Source organism: Zingiber officinale, chromosome 6B (genome assembly GCF_018446385.1).
Source record: "Zingiber officinale cultivar Zhangliang chromosome 6B, Zo_v1.1, whole genome shotgun sequence".
NCBI lineage: Eukaryota > Viridiplantae > Streptophyta > Magnoliopsida > Zingiberales > Zingiberaceae > Zingiber > Zingiber officinale.
This window is the reverse complement of record NC_055996.1, coordinates 82,364,870-82,386,281: the sequence shown is the minus strand read 5'-3', so window position 1 is coordinate 82,386,281 and position 21,412 is coordinate 82,364,870. Positions and strand designations below refer to the sequence as shown.

General features: G+C 33.4%; 1 protein-coding gene across 2 annotated transcripts in view; it reads right to left on the bottom strand.

The window, feature by feature from the left end:
* Positions 1-553: 553 nt before the first annotated feature.
* Positions 554-21,412, bottom strand: part of LOC121992867 — a 38,729-nt gene continuing 17,870 nt past the window's right edge. Inside the window, exons 5-18 of one of the 2 annotated variants that reach the window (XM_042547474.1) lie at positions 20,668-20,737; positions 19,313-19,394; positions 19,139-19,203; positions 14,386-15,423; positions 14,194-14,256; positions 14,038-14,084; positions 13,442-13,487; positions 13,255-13,334; positions 10,742-10,855; positions 10,134-10,215; positions 9,300-9,422; positions 8,232-8,312; positions 1,737-1,862; positions 554-925 (exon numbers count right to left, since the gene is read on the bottom strand). In XM_042547474.1, the coding sequence (XP_042403408.1) occupies positions 863-925; positions 1,737-1,862; positions 8,232-8,312; positions 9,300-9,422; positions 10,134-10,215; positions 10,742-10,855; positions 13,255-13,334; positions 13,442-13,487; positions 14,038-14,084; positions 14,194-14,256; positions 14,386-15,423; positions 19,139-19,203; positions 19,313-19,394; positions 20,668-20,737 (2,080 nt within the window). In that variant the 3' untranslated portion in view covers positions 554-862. Of the gene's footprint in view, positions 926-1,736; positions 1,863-8,231; positions 8,313-9,299; positions 9,423-10,133; positions 10,216-10,737; positions 10,856-13,254; positions 13,335-13,441; positions 13,488-14,037; positions 14,085-14,193; positions 14,257-14,385; positions 15,424-19,138; positions 19,204-19,312; positions 19,395-20,667; positions 20,738-21,412 lie in introns of those variants that run through there. The other variant, XM_042547475.1, reaches the window with a different exon arrangement.

The window sequence follows — 21,412 nt, the reverse complement described above, 5'->3', positions numbered from 1 at the left end:
ATGTCAATTTGAAATCATTTAATCTATCGATTAATTTTACTCTAAACTTATTTTGATAAAAAAAATGAACCGATTTAATTAATTTTTATTAAATCGTCTTTCTCATATCCTCAATTCATTCCCTTTCATAACCAAACCAAGCTTTGTCCTATTCAGTCTTGTTTGATAAAATAATCAAGCCAAACTAACCTGAAGTTAAAATAAATTCAAGCTATTGAAACATCCAATTTTGAATTTATCTCCTTTTTTAAAAATCATGATTCGAGCTTGACAGAATGATCCATTTAAATATTATTAAACTCTTAATTCAAATTTATTTTATAATTTAACATTTTTATATTTTAAATTTATCTAATTACTTAGTAAATAAGTTTATTTATTCCCATAGACCCATCAAAAAGGTACTAGTTGAGTTGATCCATTCCATGTGCTCAAGTATATACAAATAGAATCATTGGTAATCATCCAAAACCATAAACCAAACTATTTGATTATTTTTTTAAAAAATGCATTTTAAAATAATTTTAATTTGAAAAATGACAAAACTGAAAAGGAAACAAAACTGATACCAAACTTATTCATTCAACTCAATTTAGACAAATTTGATATCAATTTAAAAATTCTCTAATAAACAGGTAAACAATACTGCTAATACTCCTAAAAGAACTTAACCCCCATACGCAAGATTCTTGTACAAGAGATGGAACTCATCAAAACTCCTAAGCTACTTTAAGAAAAATAATCATAACAAAGCATCACAATAGTGTAAAGCAAGAAATATACAAATAGAAAGCTTGGTTGATGAGCCGATTATACAGAACTTCGGAAGACATGCCTTGACCGATCATTTGCAAGCCTTCAATCACAAACTCTCACTTGGATTTGATTTGTCAGTTGGTTGACACCGATAGTTCAATCTGACACTCTGGGATAAGAGAATGTTAAACAGATTCAGTTTAATCCCATAGAATAATTTGCAATAAATATTTTAAATATTTTGCAAACATGAATGGAAACGCATACAGAAGTTCTCTATATGCCTGGTACAACATAGTAAAACATATTAACACAAGAATTGGGCCTAAAAGATTTTAGTTCTAGCATAACTATCACCAATTTACCTGCGGAGATGAATGTACTGTGCAAGATCAAAAGTTGGGTCAAACTAATATGGAGCCATTCTTGCAGTAGGATCTGATCTTCCTTTCTCCACATGTTTGTTAGTAGTGCTAACTGTTACCACTTATATGTGCAATACAACCCTAACTTCAAGCGGGGTGGACAAGATAATTAACTTAACCATGTCAACTATGTTTCTAAAAAACTCAAGATCCTAGGAAAGGGATTGATATTTTTTATAAATTAAAGTTCTAATTAACAATAATATTATCAATCTTCTATTCACTACTTTTAGTTTCTTCATATGCCAATGTCAAGCATATCTTAAGAAAATATGAAGCTACCAATAACAAAATGCTACACTTTTGTTTATCATGATGGGATCACATTTCTCATATTAAATGATTCAATCAAGTGGACACCTTTCCCTCATTTAAACTAACGATGCACCCAAATGGGATCCTATTACAATTAGGAAATGAGATTAAGTCCAATAGTTTACTAAAAGAAGAATTGATTTGACAGTCCTGGAAAATGTACGTAAAGCATTCTCAGTTAGATCATTCAGAAGCATAATTGAAGTCATCGGGCATTAGTGAAAAGATTGGCAAAAAAACCTCCAAAAGAGTGATGTAGTAGAAGTCTTCCATGTGCTGCATAAGGGCAGTCCCATCTCTGATGGATCGGAAAAGATTAATTTCAGTCTGTAGTATTTGTTCAATAAGTTGCTTCTCCCCTCTCATCTGCACAGATTTTTTTTTTTTCAATCAGATTTACCAACATCATGAGGACACTTTTTCATATGCCAGATAATTTTGTTTTTTCACATGAATTTAATAGAAAATATGCCACAAATATAACTGTTTAAACAGAATAAGCATCATGCTTTAGTAGCAACGATGAATTCTACAACAATTTGTTTAAGAAAAAATAATTTGGTTATGTCCATCTAAGTGATTAAAATAAACAAAATCATTCAACATTCACCGGAGGAACAAAAAATAATAAAAAGGGAAAAATGGACCTCTTGAAAAGTGTTAGGTAACATTGAGAATGAAAAACGTAGGAATGCAGTGCTCCCCTTAAGATTTACAGAGTCATCCATATAACATTTAACCCCAGGATGTTTGTTTTCCTTGGATAGTTATAGACAACTATAAAAACCAGCCTCATTTTCGAAAGGGTGGAGAAGTAAACCATGCAGAGAAGTATCCAGGCCTTATCTTGTTATTAATTTTCTCGTTGGGTTGGTTTCTAACCTCCTGCACAGACAAATTTTCTTTGGCTCATAAGGGTATCAACAACAAGCCTTATTCCACTAGGTGAGGTCGGCTATATGGATCCTTCTAACTCATTGAGCTCTATCCCCTATTATATCATCATTTATATTTAAATAAATTTTATCTTATTTTATTATTGCTAACCAAATCTTTTTTGGTCTTCTTCCTCATTTGATGTGCGTATTATCATAGTTTCACATTGCCCTTAGTTATTGACCATCTAAGTATATATTTGTATCATATTAAATATCTCTCTCGGAGCTTTCCCTCAATAAATACAACTCTAATTTTCTCTCTAATGCTCTCATTTTTTATTTTGTCGATCCTCGTATGTTCACACATCCATCTTAACATCCTCATATCTACAACTTTCATCTTCTGCTCATGTGCTCATGTCATAGCTCAACATTCAACGTCATATAATATAGCATGTCTAACCACCGTTTTGTAGAACTTCCCTTTAAATTTTAGAGGTACTTTACAATCACATAAATTACCGATGCTAACCTCCATTTCAATCATCCTGCTTATATTCTATTAAGACATCTCTCTCAATTCCTCCATCGTTTTGCAAAAGTGATTCTAAATACTTAAAGCTCTCATTACAAAAAAGTCATCATCCTCCATCTTAACAATTGTCTCATTACGTATAATATTGCTAAACTTAAATTTTATATATTCTGTCTTTACTCTACTAAATCTGAAACCTTTCACTTCTAGTATTTTTCGCCAAAATTCTAGTTTAGCATTTATTCCTTCACGTGTCTCATCTATCAAAACAATATCATCTGCAAACATCATGCACCACGGTACTCAATGTGTCCAATGAGTCCGTCCATGATTAGTGTAAAAAGATAGGGGCTTAGAGCTGATCCTTGAAGTAACCGTATCTATACTGGAAATGAGTTAGTTAATCCACCTAAAGTCTTCACTTTAATCGTTACATCCTCATATATATCTTTAATTAGTTAAATATATGCTACTACTGGGACTCCATCATAGGCTTTTTCTAAGTTTGAATATCATGTGAAGATCTTACTTTTGCTCCCAGTACTTTTCAATTAGTTGTCTATAAAGATGTATAGTTTCTATTATTGACCTTCTAATCATGAATCCAAATTGATTTTCGGTCACTGTAATTTTTATTACTTTTTCCCAAAGTTTCATAGTATGACTTATTAGTTTAATACCCCTATAAGTTGTACAATTTTGTATGTTTCCCTTGTTCTTATATAAAGGAACTAGAGTACTTACCCTTCATTAATCAAATATTTTTTTCGTTTTCAATATCATGTTAAATAATTTTATAAGCCATTAAATACCTTGTTTCCCTAGACACTTCCATACCTCTATTGGAATATAATCTGGTTTAATGGTTTTTCCATTTTTCATCTCATTTAAAGCTTGTTCTACCGATAACATTTGAATTCTATGATAAAAGTTTAAATTTCTATACTCACCTATTTAAATTATCTAAGTTAATTTGGTCACCCAAATCTTCATTAAAAAGTTGATGAAAATATATTTTCCACCGCTCGTTTATTTCTCCATCATTTACTAGTACCCTATTGCATTCATCTTTAATATATGTTATTTGCATAAAATCTCGTCTTCCTCTCTCACTTTAATTATTCTAGAAATGTCTCTTTCTCTTTCTTTTGTATTCAATTTCTAATATAATCATTCAAAAATTTCATTTTTTTACTTCATTTATTACTTTCTTAGTCTCTTTCTTATCTATTATTTATTTTTTTAAGTTTTCCTCATTCTTACAAATATATAATTTCTTATAGGATGCTTGTTTTTCCTTCACTTTCTCCTGTACTTTCTCATTCCACTACCAAGATTCCTTATTTGGCGGTGCATGTCCCTTTGACTCACCAAGTACACTCTTAGTTATTATTTTCAACTTTGATACTATCTTATCCCAAGTCGTATTAAAATCACCGTATATTTCACCTAATGTTTGTACTCATACATTCTCCTTAAATATATTTTGTTTCCCATCCTTTAACTTCCATCACTTAATTTTTAGAAATCGTGTATATTTTTCTTCTATTACTACTATGATTGAGGCGTATATGCAATACTACTTGTTGGAGCAATCTCAATGGTCCGTGCGACCATGTGTTTTGGTGTTTGGGCAAAGGGTTTAAGTTAGGTTCACCCTTGTATTTGATATGTGCATTTGAGTTGTGCAGGTTTGCAGGATACACATATGACTCAGGTTGATGGCTTCGGATCCGGTGAAGGATGGAGCATCCGAGGGACCTTGGACAAGGCAACGAGGACAAGGGCCGAGGGAAGCGACTTCGAGGCATACGCGAAGGATGGCATTGGAGACGAGCTGCGGGCTTGAATGCATTCGAGGGACAAGAGCCAAAGGAAATAGGCGTGAAGGCAAGAGGTCAAGGCTGCAAAGAAGCGTCAAGTGAGTCATAAGGGTGAGGGTTCGAGTGCTGAGAGATTGTACTCGGGGTAAAATCCTAAGTTTAGGGGTTACTGTACCAATTACTATAGCAGTACTGTAGCAATTACTATAGCAGTCGATTGCTGAAAACAGCAATCGATTGGTGTAGTCGACTGGTGCAGTCGACTGGCAGCGAACAGAATATTTCTGTTCGCTCGATTTGTGTGGATCAGTCGATTGCTAGTTTTGGCAGTCGACTGGTATCGAGCCGTTAGGATGTAACGGTCGAATTTCCACAAAGGGCAGTCGACTGCTAGTTTTAGCAGTCGACTGGTAGGCGGGGTTTCCAACCCGTGACCTATATAACCAAGCCTTGGGAGCTTGGTTATAGCTGACGAAATTAGTGGTGATAAACCCTAATTAGTAGTCTACTTGTTCTCAAGTGTTTATGAGTGTTGTGGTGAGGTTTCTCCACCCACAAGGATCTACTTGAGATAGCCGGAGTTTGCCGGGGGCTAATCCACCGACAGATCGAGATCGTCCATCTCAAGGACACACCGTGGAGTAGGAGCCCTAATCTCCGAACCACGTTAAACGAACGTGTTAGCGGTTTGCTTGTTTTTCTTTCCTTTAGTGTTTAGCTTTTATATTTGTAGTTAGTTTGTATTTCCGTTGCGCATACTAACGAGTGTAGGAAGCAATCGATTTGGGGGTGTCGTCTATCCAACCCCCCTTCAAGCCGGCCACCGATCTCCTTACACTACTAACGTATGTTGGGTAGTTAAGCTTTCTCTAAAGATGACCTTACAATTTTTACCAATTTTTCTATCCCTCTTCCTAATTATAAGAAAGTCAATTTGCGATTTATTATTCCTACTTTTGACTTCTTTTTTCTTAAAAAATGTATTAGCTAGTATAATGTCATATGTTATCACAAAATCCAATATAGTTTTCCTTTCATTTCTTATTCCAAACTCATAACGCCTATACACCCTCTCATATTCCTCATTTTTCACTCTGACATGTTCATTTAGATCGTCTCCTATTAAAATTATTTCATTTGGTGAAATATTTTATAATACTTTATCTAGATCATTCCAAAATCTTGATTTGGTATCTTCATCTGATCCTACTTGAGGTGCATATATGCTAATTACGTTAATAGTTTCGTTCGTCACTACTATCTTGAGAGCTATAATTCTATCTCCCTTTTTAACTATTACAACTTCATTCTTTAACGAACTATCTATAATAATACTCACTCCATTTCTTTTTTTACTTTTTACTGTGTATCATAACTTAAAACCCGAGTTCTCTATCATCTTTGCCTTTTCGCCTACCCATTTTGTCTCTTGTATGCACAAAATATTAATTTTTCTCCTAATCATCGTATCTACTACCTCCATTGCTTTACCAGTGAGGATTCCTATGTTCCATGTTCCAAATCTTAAACTATTAGTTTTCTTATAATAGTTATTCTAATCTAACCTATGATACGAGAATTCTTATCTATTTAACACTACACTCAAGTTCTCATAGAGATGTAACAATCCTTGTCGATACATTACAGTAGGACATGCAACGTGAACTCTTACATATTTAACACTACACCCGAGTTCTAGAGATGTAACGGTCCTTGCCGAGATGTTACAGTCGAACCTTGCAATGAGTTTCTTCTAGAGAACAACCTAGCAATAACACAATAGTTTAATGGATCCATTCGTTGAATATTTGTCATAGTTTAACACTGACTAACAACCTAACGCAGTCCTTCTCCTTTATCCAGACTTGGGACCGACCATGATGGGTTAATTCGTCATGGGTGGAGTTGACAATGGAATCAAGAACTCAAATTGCTCCTTGATATGATTTACTGCATTGACAATGGTGACCCCATTCGATTCCAAGAGTTGTTATGGCCCAAGTCATTCAAGGGGCAAGTTCCTCAAAAGGAACAATAAGACAATCATCTTACTAGAATGGAGATACCAGTTTTCCCCTTCTTGACGGTTTGATTGGATTCAATAGAATCTTCACATCATTGGAGATCTGACACTAGGTAATAGGCCGCTCAAACCAACTTTATTCATGGCAAAATCAACTTACTGCCTCATCAATTGTACAAATATGACACGGTCCATGTTGGACAAGAAACCTTGATATGGAGTACCTTGTGACACTAAACATAAGGCTAATCTACTAAATCGTTATTAGCATGATGAGAAGGCAATTGCAGCTTCCATATAATGTGAAAAGAAAGATACTAAGGTGGCATTTGATTTAAGGATTTGGGAATGAGGGAATGGAATAATAGAAATACAAGGTGGTTGGTTAATGGATTTGGGATTAAAAATTTTGGTATCATTCCTAAATAATTTGGAATGGACAAAACCCAAGTAAAGTGGTGGTTTAGAATTCATTCCCGATTCTTTACACCACGGGCGGAGTTTTAAAAAAATATATATTATTTCATTTTTTTGTCCAATAAAAGACTTTCTTTTTTTTTGCCCTAAGCCATCGCTCCTTCCCCTCTTCGCTCGCGACGGATGAACAACCACGTCATGTGCGACAACACCATCGGCTCTCCAGCGCAAGTCATCGTAGGCTCGTGGCTCACAGTTGTCCGCCACCGCCATCTCTTCGTTTTGTCCGCCATCCCTTCCCATCAGCAGCGAACCCCCTTTCCCGTCTTCCATCGTCGTGCACTAGGAATGCATCAATGTCGAAGTACATAACCGAAAAAAAAAATCAAAACTTTGGCATGCTTTGCTCGAAGGAACTTAGAACATGTTCAGGAAAGGACCAAGGTGCCTTCTCTCACATGGAATTGGAGAGGGAAGGTGCAGCGAAGGCAGAGAAGGAGAGGGATGGGTTGGCAGAGAGCAGAGAAGGAAAGGGTTGATGCAAAGGAATGTTGTGTGGCAATTAGGAGGGAGTCAAATGGGGAAAGCATCAATAGACACCAGACACTGCCTTTTTTTTATATATTGATGTATTATAGGTAAAAGTTTTGAAAAATGAATTGATACCTAATCCAAGCTTATAAACCAAACAATAATGTTGGAATGACTAAACCCATTCTCATTCCTATTCCTGCACCCAAACCAAACGCCCCCTAAGAATCTCACTTAAATAGGTCAAACATTCAGATATTTTTGCATCTGTCATAGGTAGTCAAAACATATGAAGCAAGTAATGTCATACGCTCTTAGACCATGACAGCCATTATATTCTTATGCATTTATCCAAAGTAATGATTGTAGAAATGTCAGCCATACAAGAAGAGAATGAAGAAGAGAGGATGCATTTACAGCAAGGATATAAGACTCATGATAGTCAAAATGAAATTGGCTTGAATCTAAGCATTTGTTTGTATAAAGCTGCAGAAAAACAGTAAATTGGTGAGTGTGGATGAGACTTACAAACTTATTTACAAGGCTATCAGGGGTGACCTCTCCAATTACATCTCCTTGGTAACCATCCCCAAGAAACTCCCTATCTACCTGTAGAGAAAGCATTAGTTAACAAAATCACATGCTACTTACAAACATGCAGGTACACGAGGATCCTAATGAAAATATTATTCTAATTTAGATAGGTAGAAGAGGCAACCTAAGATATTACAAAAATTCTCATTTACTCCACAGGTATAGAAGCTACGAGGGGATCACAATGTCTCATAAGTCAATTGAAGAAATTGTGTCTCCACCAAGACTCATCGTCAAACTTCATGATGTTGCGCATGAATAGTGGGTGATAGTTTCATCATCTTCTTTATGACGACATCATGATTGGTAGGTGTTATGTTGATCCTAAATTGTGACTATTGAGGAAAGGAGTATCAATGAAGAGACCTCAACTGAAATGATCAAGATTAGATTTCAGCCAACTAAGAAAGCAGTATTAACATGTGATCAACAAGAGTAGAAGTTATGTGTGCTGTTGACACAAGCCTACCAAGAGTAAAGGGTCAGCTGCAAAGAGATCATGACAATTTGAGCCAAGATTACAAGACCTAACTAATAACATGGTAGCAGAGTCTCAGAGTCGAGTAAAGATATGTGTTGCATGCTAGATATAGAGTTGGTGGATGACATGTTCATACTGGAAACATGAGCTATGGATGAGTTGGATACACATTCAGCCATTGAACCCTATGGAAACAAGTTATGTTTAAAATGCAGTTATGTTACAGGTGAAACCGTATCCACAGAAATAACCAAAAGCAAACACTACAATGTCATAAATGAAGATTTTCCCATATTCATCTTTTAATACTACGTTTTTTTTGGTTCATAGCTTTTGATACTAAGTTGGTAATAGCTATAACAAGACAAAATCTAAAATTTTGAATGGCAAATATTTAACAACAAAATATCTTAACAATTATGACACACATATAAATGGCTATTCCATAACAAAGCATGACCAAAAAGAAAGTAGTTCTATAAGAAACTTGCATGGCTTCATACATATAACCTGTTACTTACCAATCCCTTCAACTCTCCAGCTGCAAGATAAACAGGGTGTGCAACATGACAGTAACCCATAAGACGAGGCACTGTTGGAATAATGTCTCTGTGGTTCACAACTCTCCAACTATCTTTGACTTTCTGCACGTGCAAACGTATACAGATATCTTGAGGAAGTATTCACAGAACTATAAAAGAACATGAAAGTTGAACTGTAGATCTCTTCAAAAATTTACTAGTGAAATTATAGTTAGCACTAATCCACAACTAAAACCACCCATGCCAGTTGGTTGATGGTTGCATTAGGACAAGAAGTAAACCTATGAGCATGAATCACAACCCTATTTTTTCAATCGAAGGATAAGATTGATGTAGCTATCCTTAAATAGTTGGGACAACATTCTTGATGATTTGATATTTTGACCAAAAAAGATCAAGCATCAATTAAAATATGATTAAAATATTTTCTAGGTTCTGCATCTCAGAAGTTAAATGTCCCAGAAACTGCCTAGTAGTGTGGCATTAGTCAGGTGTTTTTATCTTTATTATTGCCTGCAGCCAGTAGGATCATTGATGAGTGTAAAGAATATATAATGATATAGATCTAATAAAGTTCAATTATTACTAGTTATTATGTACTTATACATCCATATAAAATATCAGTTATAGTGATACTGGACATAAAAGAGTGGACGAATTTCATTTGGTAGTGCAGAATCATATTGGAATTAATTAAACATTTGACCATGGGATTAATAACTACAGGCTAATCCAAGTAAGTAGAAGTGGAGGGCACAAACAATATATCTCATCATCTACCTCTCTTTAGAGTTGTAACAACCAATTTCATACCTCATTATAGAGTTCAGCAAACCTTCTATTACCAACTCGAGGAGAACCAAAGTTGTACATAGTAACAGATAGTTTGCCAAGCCTACAAATAAACACTTAAGATGCATATAAGTTGGATCTGAGGACATATCACAAAAAAGGTAGGCCAAATTATGGCTTCATAAGATTATCATGAGAAACAGAAATATAAAATTGAAAAGGGCAAACTAAAATTAAGCATTATCAAATGAATTATCATGAGAAAACATAACTACTAAGCAAACCTAAATTGAAAAAAGGCTTAGGTAAGCAAAGCCACTGTCATGTGTCACTGAAATCAGCCAAGTAAGCAAGAACGCAGTTCTATTGGTTGATTAAGAGAAGAATACAATGGTCTGATCCAAGTAAGTCTTAGGTAGAATCAGTCATTCCCTCCGATTTTGGTATATTTAGATCTATTCAGACTTTAAATAATTGATAAGAGAAGTCAAATAACTTTGAATTAATCAGGTCTCCACTTTTTGTGACAACATTTTACCAGTAGGTAAAGATACGTTGACTTTAAATGTGAAAGCAATGTATCAGTAGGGAGTGAATACTCCAATTATACTGAAACAAGGTTTACCAACTTTGCCATTTGGCTCAACGAAAGTTCGAGGGCAAGCAGGGTAGCAAGTGCACCACCTAGACTGTGTCCTGTAACATAAACCTCCCATGTGGGTATGCTTAGATCATCTTCTGGCCTGTCACAAAGAAAAAAATAACAATAATAATAAGGCAGTGACAACATACTGCAAATTTTTTTAAAAGAAAAAAACTGAGTTCCTTTGTTTTTGAAGATTATTATTATCTGCCATGAATATCAGTCTAAGTTGCTTCCTATACCATTCGATAGCCTTTACTTACCGACTCTACTACATGAATTCTATGAATAATATGCTTGGGATAAGGACTATCATGCAAATATGAGGCAGGTCAAGTACCTTCCTAAGTTCCATTACCAAATCTAAGAAGAATAAAAACAATTTAATTAATTATTGAACAGTTCACTGATATGACAACTCCACCAAGATATCATAAACAAGAGTAAATATTGTACATCGCTTTTCTTTTGAATATACTCCACCTTGGTTACATGCTGTGGATCAGCAATCAGCATGAGTTATAGTTGTTTATTCATGTTGTAGAGTGAACCAATGGCGAGCATATACAATATAGATATGTTTATATAAAAAAAATATCCCTTGTAATTATGAATTAAAATACCGAGTCATGCCACCCAAAAATGGTATTTACTTGTCTCGCAACGTGGCACTAGGACCCTACTAGCACAGCGACCGCGAAGCCATCATGAGGTCCCAGAGGGTACGCGACCCCACGACAGCTGTGGGGTCATAGGCCTTTTTTGTAATTTTTTTAAATTTTTTAAAAAGATTTTTTATTATAAATAATTAATTGTATATAATAATTACAAATATAATATATTATTAATAATATTTATAAAATATTAAAATTTATTTTGAAATTTTAAATTAATAAAAAAAAATTAAATTTTTTAATAAATATTAAAAATTAAATATGAATGTAATATATTTTTAAAATATATTTTTTAAAAATTTGAAATAAATTTTAAAAAATAAAATTTACAAATACATTTAAAAAATAATTGAACCTTTAAATAATTTTATAATTATCTAAATTTTCAAATAATTTTATAATTTTAAATTTTAAAAATTATTTATTTTTTAAATAATTTTTATAAAAAATTAATAAAAAAATACTAAAATGAATTCAACACTTCCAAATATAACATTAATAGTGAACATATTTAATAATCAAATATTAATAAAATTAATTTTTAATTAATATATACTTATCTTTAAAAGTTTTTAAAAATATCAAAATTGTATTGTCATTGCAAAATATGATACCGAAAACATATCATTCCGATCCGGGACCCTAACTCCCACACGGATCAAAATTTTAAACCATGCTTATAATTCAAATATAGAGATAACAAACTTGCCCGTGGCAACCTAGTCAAACACACTATTGTATTTTATTTAGATGCATTTGATTCTCATGATACAAGGTCAACAAAAAAAAGAAGGGATTGTTGGATCAAGTGGAGCAGCCAATGATACAAGGTTAGCATTTGCAATGTGCAAGATGATTTAGCTAATGAGTGTTGGGTCTACAATCAAACAAAATAAATATGACGATCAAGCAAAAACATATAGCATCTTCACAAAAATGTAAACACTGAACATATGATGAGGGGAATGGCTGCATTACCTAAAGAAATGTTTAGAGAATGGCATTTCATGAGTGTTTCTCATGAAAAATCCTGGCAATGAACTAATCTCCTTAATCATTAAAGGTGAGTTCATTTTTCCTAAAGAACTTCCCCACATAATAGTGCTGCAACAGCTTCACCATTAGGGGGCACGAACACAAGTGAGTTTATATATACATACAGATAAATGTGTAGTCATGTTTGCCTGGGAGATTATGATGACTGTGAACAATAGTTCAGAGATATATCACTTACAGGTTACAACCTTCTTGATTGAATCTTTCTTATTTTCAGGTATATAGAAAACTGAAAATTTTATAGAAAAATTAACCACCAAATTTATTACAAAGAAGGATCCATAATGGTAATTGGTAACTTGTCAATTAGGTAGTTAAATTTGACTTGGAGATTAAAATGACCATGAACAATAAATAGATTTCTCTCACATACAGAATTAGGTAGTTATGTTTGCCTCGGAGATTACAATGACTATGAACAAATAGACCACCCACACACAAATATGGATATTCCAATTTCAGATTACAACCTTCTTGAGTAATCCTCGTTTTTTCACATATAGAAATTTGAAAATTTTATGAATAAATTAACCATATTTATTACAGAGAAGAGTTCAAAACAATAACTAATAAATTCGGTAATTATGTTAGTCTTGGAGATTACAATGACCTTGAACAATAGATCTACTGAAATTAATGTCACCATAATGCAAGTATATTGAATAGAAATAAAAAAAAAAAACCAGTAAAAATGCATATTTGCTAGCACTCTACAAAAGTGATCTTTTTTAAACTAATATTATAATACTTGCAAAAAAGAATGACTTACTCAGGATCAATAGAAAGCTTAATAAGCATCATTATCCTATTCTTCACCGAATCATAAGCACTGAGAAAGCCACTATGAACCTGGCAAATTGAAGAAAAAAAATGATTTCAAAACAAATAGAATAAACATATTTCATAAATTGATATAAGACTAGCAAAAATTTAAAAGATTGAACTTACACAATTACCTGAACTTCTTGCTTAAAGTCACCACTTAGCCTCTCAGGATTGAGCCTATATGATTTGATGGAAAATGGAAAATCAGAGCACTAAATCATGTAACAATTATTCATATCTTCACTCTATCAAAGCTCAAATGTCTAATATAGCTAATATGAACAAACTTATTAACCTTTAATTTTAAATTAGCTCAAATCCTTTGATTTAAATTAAATTGCAATATAGAAAATTCTAGTGGTAGTATCCTTGGTTTAAAGGAATCGATAACATTATTTCCATTTTTTCCCTCTATATACCCATTTTTTTCTTTCTATATACCCATTTCTTTCTTTACTATCTTACATGTATTGTGTCATGGGGCATTAAAAAAAACTCAAACGTAATCATTATTATAAGTGATTTACTTCACGAATCTGGGGAAAAAATGATACTAGAGAAAATATGTCTTACGTCAGAGTTTTTAGGATAGTATATGAACTACTAATACAAAAACTATTCTATAAGCCATCAAAATTCTGTAAAAAAAAACACGTAAGAACCTAGACAAGAATTACACTTGTATATATAAAAAAAATAGAAAACTAAGAATATTTTAAGCTCTTACCCAACAGGAAGTAGCATTAGGTCCGTTCGTAGATCCTTCCATTTTGACTGACAAATAACACAATTTCACATGCAAGTTCCATAGTACTTGTCAACATCAAAAACCATCTAGCAAGAGAAAACAATGGTGATTTCATTAATTAATAAAACAACATACTTGCTCAGTACCCCGGAAGGCAACAACTAATCTTTTCCGCAATGAATCACGCCATATGGCCACCTACAAATCCTTGTTTGTTAAAATTTATCCTCGAAAATAAGATACATTTACTATCCATTTTTCTCTAAAATAGATGATAATCATGTCTTTGAATAAGTAGATGATATAATTATGCAGTTGCAAATGCACCTGTGTATCGGTGGAGGGGTTATCAAGATAGCAGATCTTCTCAAAGTCAGACTTAATCAAACTACTACGTCCCAATGAAGTGGCAAGCATTGCCCAGGCTTCCAGAGCACTTTCAGCACACGAAAAAAGTTCCCTCATCTCGTCAGCTTTTTGTGTTCCCAATGCAAATCTTTCTGTAGCTACATTTCCTGTTTCATTTTGAAAATCTTCCACATTTTCATCATCAGTCTTGGAGATGTCTTTATTATTAGCATTGCTACTATCAAGTAATGACAGTAGATCCTTCCTTTGTTTAGAGAGTACGGAAGTGAGGATCATTAATGCGCCAAATATTGTATCTGTTTGACTTAGTACATCTTTTGATATTTTATCTATGTCCAAAACTGAATACTTGGAACCATTAGTTGAGGGTTGGTCATTCTTTTTCTCATCATCATCCACTTCTTCAGGTGTTGCTAATCCAGACTCTACATACTCTTTTTCTGCAATTGTGCGCAATTGTAAGCTGGCCTTGTTTAACATATCAAATCCGTCCCAAAACTTAATCTCAGGAAGTGAAAAGCCTAGCTTCTGGCATACAGTCTGATTAATACTATCTGCAAAAGTTCTCCAGAAATACTCATCTGGTGGATCAGATCTACCATCCTGTTTTTCGAAGGACCATCTTCCTTCAACATTTTGGAGAGGAACAGGGGTGACTTCTTTCTCAAAGTTTGAGTTATTTATGGAGCAACCTGAAGATTGTGGACTGCTATCTTGCTGCAGAAATGTGGATGAACCAGGAAACTTATTTGTTTCAGTGTGTTCTGAACCAACATTATCATTGTTGGACGAGGAAGGTTTCTCAAGATAAGTATATCTGAATGTGTTTAATTGCCCAAAGGCAGAGTCTACAAACTGACTAACGTTGATACCCTCAGAACCGAAGAAAATTTTCAGTGCAGATCCACAGCTGCTTTTCATAAGAATATCTGACAAAAAAGATATTCTCCACCATTGTTTATCTTTTTCAATTTCATCACAGCTCTTATAAATAACCTGATAATAAGCATTAATTGGATAACCATAAAAACTACACATAACAGATGAGCAATAATCCACAAGAAACACCCATAACAAATGAGAAGTGTCAGAAAGATAGGGCCTAGCTTTATAGAATAGAAACTCCTCTATAAGTAGAGAAGATAAGATACATGTCCGATAGGAACAATTTAAATTAGTCTAAAACAGAACCCCTCAAGTTGGAGCAAAGATATGGATTATATCCAACTTATCCAAAAACCTAATAACCAATAGGTTATGAATACTTGGTGAAGTTATGAACAAATTTTTCTTCTATAAAAGTATGAGGAATCGAAAATCTTTTTAGAAATAACTGGATGAGGAATGAAGATTACAGGCATGAAATCGAGAATTAGGCAATTGAAGTTGTTCCTACCCCTATGAATAATCGGGGGCTCAAGAATTAATAAATCATGGCTTAGAAATAGGGTTGTCAAAAATAAACCCGACCCGACAACCCAACTCGAGTTGACCCGAAAAAAATCAGGTTCGGATTGGGCATTTTCGGGTTTGGGTTGAAGGGTTTTCAGGTCGGGTTCAGGTTGAACCGAATTTAGGATTTAGTGGATTTGTGAGAGTTAAATCAAATTTTATTTTGAAAATTAAGATGTTTTTATGTATATTAATATCCATGTTAGTATGATAATGATGGAGTATTGAGATAAAAGTGAAGAATTATAGAGAAAATAACAAAAAAAGAAAAAAAATCATTTTGAATCGGGTTTTCGGGTCGGGTTCGGGTTTAAGGCTTTCAAGTTGAATTCGGGTTCGGGTTTGGGTTTGGGTTGGATTTAAAAAAAAAAATCCAACCAGACCTGACCCACCCGAATTGACACCCTTACTTAGAAATCAACCTCAACATTAAAATGAGTAGACACCAGTTTGCGAATGATTTTTGCATGCACTTACTACCCATGCTGATGTATCATAAGTGAGGATTTTTTGCTTAAGCCGACAATGTAACAAGACATGATGTGATGCAAAAGATAAGTCCATACACCTCCACCAGCAATAATATGACTGCTTGCCTCAATTGGCGTCTTACAAAAATGAATGTGAAAAAATCCCAAAGGAAAATTTGAACAATTATTGATTGAATTATCTAAATCATTGACAGGGAGGCTTCATTCATAGAGATTAACAAAACAGTCTCCAAAACTTGATAAAAAAAATTGACTAAATTATCTAGAAACGATTAAATAAATAATAATTTTAGATAGAATCAAAAGAAAAAATAGGCCATGATTTGGTTTATTTTAATTAGTTTATTATCGTTTGCCTCATTCTCTTTTACCAAGAAGAATTTGATTTCTAATATATTACTACCCTCTCAACTTCTGTGACTACACAGAAACAGAAGGAAGAGCTAATCTGGTATCCATTCGAAATGAGACCAAGACTGAATCAATCAGATGTCATTCATAGGATATGGTACAAAGCAAACTTGCAATCTGGTCCAAGCCCACATCGCAGTGGAAACTAGTTTCGATTTGGTCCAAAAATTGCTATAGATCTGCTACAAGGGATTGAAACTTTAAGAGAGAGGTCTCTGCCAACTGATCAAGCCACAAATCAAATGGAACTTCAACATAGATTTGACTCCCACTACTCCCATGGTTTTCTTTCTGAATATTACTTTTGTTTACTTTATTAGTTCATTTAAATTTTGGCATTTAATTAGTTTTTCTCCGGGTACTTCCATATATCATCATACCTTATTTGTAAAAAATATCATCACATGCATAACTTCTTTATCATATAGACCAGAAGAATAAATTCATCCATCATATTTTCTCTATCACAACTTAGATTATGATATTATTTAATTTATAAGCGCCATGACTTATTATATTGACATGATGAAATAAAACGCCACCATTATTGTGAGATATTTGAGAGATATAGATGCTAGTTGCACGTGTCCTGAAAAATACTAAATGATCCGAGATCAAGGAGAATTGACTTGAATATCAATCCCTTTAAAAAGAATACATTATGGCATTACAAATACATCTAGTAAAACCCTTACCACATCTAATAGCCCATCTCTTGAAGTAGATCATCCTTTCATCAAGCCTCTTAAAGAACCCTAACAACGCACCACCTTTAAAAAACAGTTATATGACACTAACCATATATCTAGTATAATTCTTAACACACTTAGCTACCCAACTCAAGATCAACGATCCTTTAATCAAGTCTCCTAAAGGATCCCCTATCAACTCACTACCTTTAATGACTATTCAGTATGTCATTATAAAAACAATAGTAATTAGCAATGAAAGTTACCCTTTTACCAAATTAAATACTTTAATCAGTCTGGTAAGACATACAAACAAGTGTCAATTCAGCCATTTTTAAAGATTGCTTTGGCTCCTCTTTCTACCTTTTTCTATAGAACTGAAAACATTAGAGAGAAAGTGAAGATGACACCTATTAAGGGAAAAACTATGAGAGATGCGTTTAAGATGGTATAGACATGTACTTAAAGGACTAATAAATCCCCTAGTTGGGTGATGTGAGACCATGACAAATACACATTAATCGAGAAAAAGATAGATCAAATAAGATTTAATTAACAATAACAAAATAAGATAAAATTCATCTAAATATATATATAAGGATATGGTAAAAATAACCCAATGACAGGGGATTCATATAGCCGACTCCACTTAGTCAGATAAAGGTTTAGTTGTTGTTGTATTTTTAATTTTTTATCCATGAAACTAAGTTGAGAGATCTGCTATATGTATAAGCAAAGATAAATGTCGATACTAGACAAAAATTACATTGACAATGCACCTAGGTGAGAGATTTACTATGTGCATATGCTAGATAAATGTCAATGCTAGTAGGAAAATTCCATTGATCCATGCACTTCTCTTCTATTTACCCACTTTTTCTTACCCACATAATATAGTGCTTACTTTGTGTTTGTTTGTTGCAAGAGGATAAGTAGTAGTTATCCTTGTCAGTTTCAATGAGTTGAAGTTGCACAGAAATATCTAGACATGTTGAAGACTTATTTTACCACATATTTATTTTTCCCACATTGCATTTCTTCTTGCATTTACAGCTCGATGTACTTTACTTTTCCATAGTTGATGCATTCCTTATAACATTTCCTTTCCATACTCAAGATATACATGTTTGGATTTGGAATTTGAATCCTTTATTTAAAAGAATGAATAAAATGCTTATCCTGTGATATTTCCTACTCGTGGTTTGATTGTTGTTACCCAGCAGTTGTCACTAAGAAGGGTCTCTCCTGACATGTGGAAGCATACCCCTAGTCCATGACATTTCAAAAGTTGGGAGATGAAGTAATCAAGATATTTAGTAACCACATTACAACAACATAGCCAAATTGCTGTCATTTGAAATATCTGATGATGCTGTTGAGAACCAGAAAATATCAGAACACTCTAGTGAAGAAAGAGATAATTAGTATATATTAAATCTAAAAAGGAACTAATGATGCAATAGGTTCAAAAAAATCATTCATGGAGACAGACATGTAAATAAAAAACGAACCAGAAAAAAATAGTTTTCCAAAAACAAGTGTCTGCATTTATTATATTGAAGAATACCTTGAAAAGTTGCTTACAGAAAGCAAATAATAATAATAATAAAATTTCAGATAAAGGACTACTTAGAAAGAACTTTAGAGAAGATAAATAAAAGCGCTTGCCTCTAGATATATCTTTCCACCACCACCAATCCCTTCCAAATCCACTTCCACCTCATGCAGATTGCCTAGAATAAGAAAGTTTATTCCATTAGATTACTGCAGAAAGATCGTGTTTTAAGTGTATAGCCATACAATTATAGCCAGGATAATTTACTTTCAAAATGTAGGACTTACCATCGCAGAAAGACTCAATGCTAACTGCTGCATTTCCCATCCGTTTGTGTGGAGCAACAAGGTTTGCATCCCAAGCCATAACCTTTGATTGTTAAGTAATATGGTAATTGATGTGGTAAAACATAAAGGGCTAAAGCACCAGGCGATATGTATGAACTGGGACAAGCAAAGTTTTTTTTTTTTTTTGGTAGTAGCATAAAGTAAAATTGGTATTAGAATTTGGAAATACTATTCAAAATCCAAAACAAGGATCCACTAATCTGATGAGGTGTATTATACCAACCAGATGACCATTACACCACCTCAACTAATTGTATCTTTTCAAGGTGTAAAATTTGAATTGTGTTGACAGGTGTTGACTTATGAAATAATTAGGGGTAAAATATTCAAGCACAAATTATCTAATCTAATGTTGGCATTTTGCCATTGTACATAGACAAGAACACTCATATAATTTGAACCAATTTTAAGGGGAGTGTTGGGTATGCAATTGTAACTTACAGTCATATCGTACAGAGATGAATTACTACTTTTTAAAGAAAAAAAATGCAATCATTTATTAGTTATAATGACCAGTAAGCATATTTAAAGTTTGGGATGTCTTAAAATTGAAATATTTGTGACAAGATGAGAATTTATTGCATTTTGAACCAATTTTAAGGGGGGTGTTAGGTATGTAATTGTAACTTACAGATACAGTCATATCATACAGAGATCAATTAAAACTTTTTAGAGAAAAAAATGCAATCATTTATTAGTTCTAATGACCGGTAAGCATATTTAAAGTTTGGGATGTCTAAAAATTGAAATATCTGTAACAAGATGAGAATTTATTGCATTTTGAACTAATTTTAAGGGGAGAGTTAGGTATGTAATTGTAACTTACAGTCATATCATACAGAGATCAATTACTACTTTTTAGAGATAAAAATGCAATCATTTATTAGTTCTAATGACCAGTAAGCATATTTAAAGTTTGGGATGTCTTAAAATTGAAATATTTGTAACAAGATGAGAATTTATTGCATTTTGAACCAATTTTAAGGGGAGTGTTAGGTATGTAATTGTAAATAGTTAGAGGCTATACACAAATCACAGAGTTGTATATGTAAAATGATAATGAAATAATATAGATAGAGGAGACTACCAAAGCAAATAACTCTAGTAATGCACCCTATAAAGTATGAGATCAATCAAACTATTGGATTGAGAATAGCTATTAAAGCAATGACCTTATACAACATCAACATCAAACCATCCCACAACAAGAATAATTGAATATCTACTTTGTAACACCAGTTTGGAAGACAAAATAAACCTGAAATGAGACAAAGCTGCTACCAATCGACTTGTACCTGTAAAGTTTTTCCTGATACCTTCTTGAGATTTAAAGTTAAGTTCTCATTCCATATTGGGTCCTTTGACCTACAATTAAGGCTACAAGTGAACAAACACATAAAAATAATATGTTAAAAGCTAATAAATAATTTTATCTGTAATTTAAAGAGTAAGAAGAAAGAGGAAGAGGAAGAAGAAAAAGAAAAAGAAGAAGAGGAGGAGGCCTCTTCTTCTTCTTCATCTCTTTCCGAAGAAGTCACCCTCTTCCTTTTCTTTTCTTCATTTTTTTTCCAAAGAGAAGTAGCCAAGGAGGAAGAGGCAAAAGAGGAGGAAGAGGAAGAATAAGACCAAGAGGAAGATGAGAAAGAGGAAGAAGGGAAAACAAGAATCTCTTCTTCATCATCGTTTTCTGAAGAAGTATAGGAAGAAGAGAAAGAAGTAATCAAAGAAGACAACAAAGAGATAGAGGATGAAGAGAACAGAGGGTAAGAATGAAGAAGAGAAAAAAAGGGCAAGAAAGAAGAAGAGAAAGAGGAAGAAAAAAGAAGACGACAAAGAGGAAGAGAAAGAGTACAAGGAGGAAGAAGAGAAAAAGGAAGAGTAGGAGAAGGAAGAAGATGAATATGAAGAGGAAGAAAAGGAGGATAAAGACTGGGAGGAAGATCCTCCTTTAGATTCTTATGTTCCTTCTCTTTTTCTTTCCACTTCTTCTTCTAGTTCTTCTTCCTCCTACTCTTCCTCCACTGCTTTGGCATTCTCCTC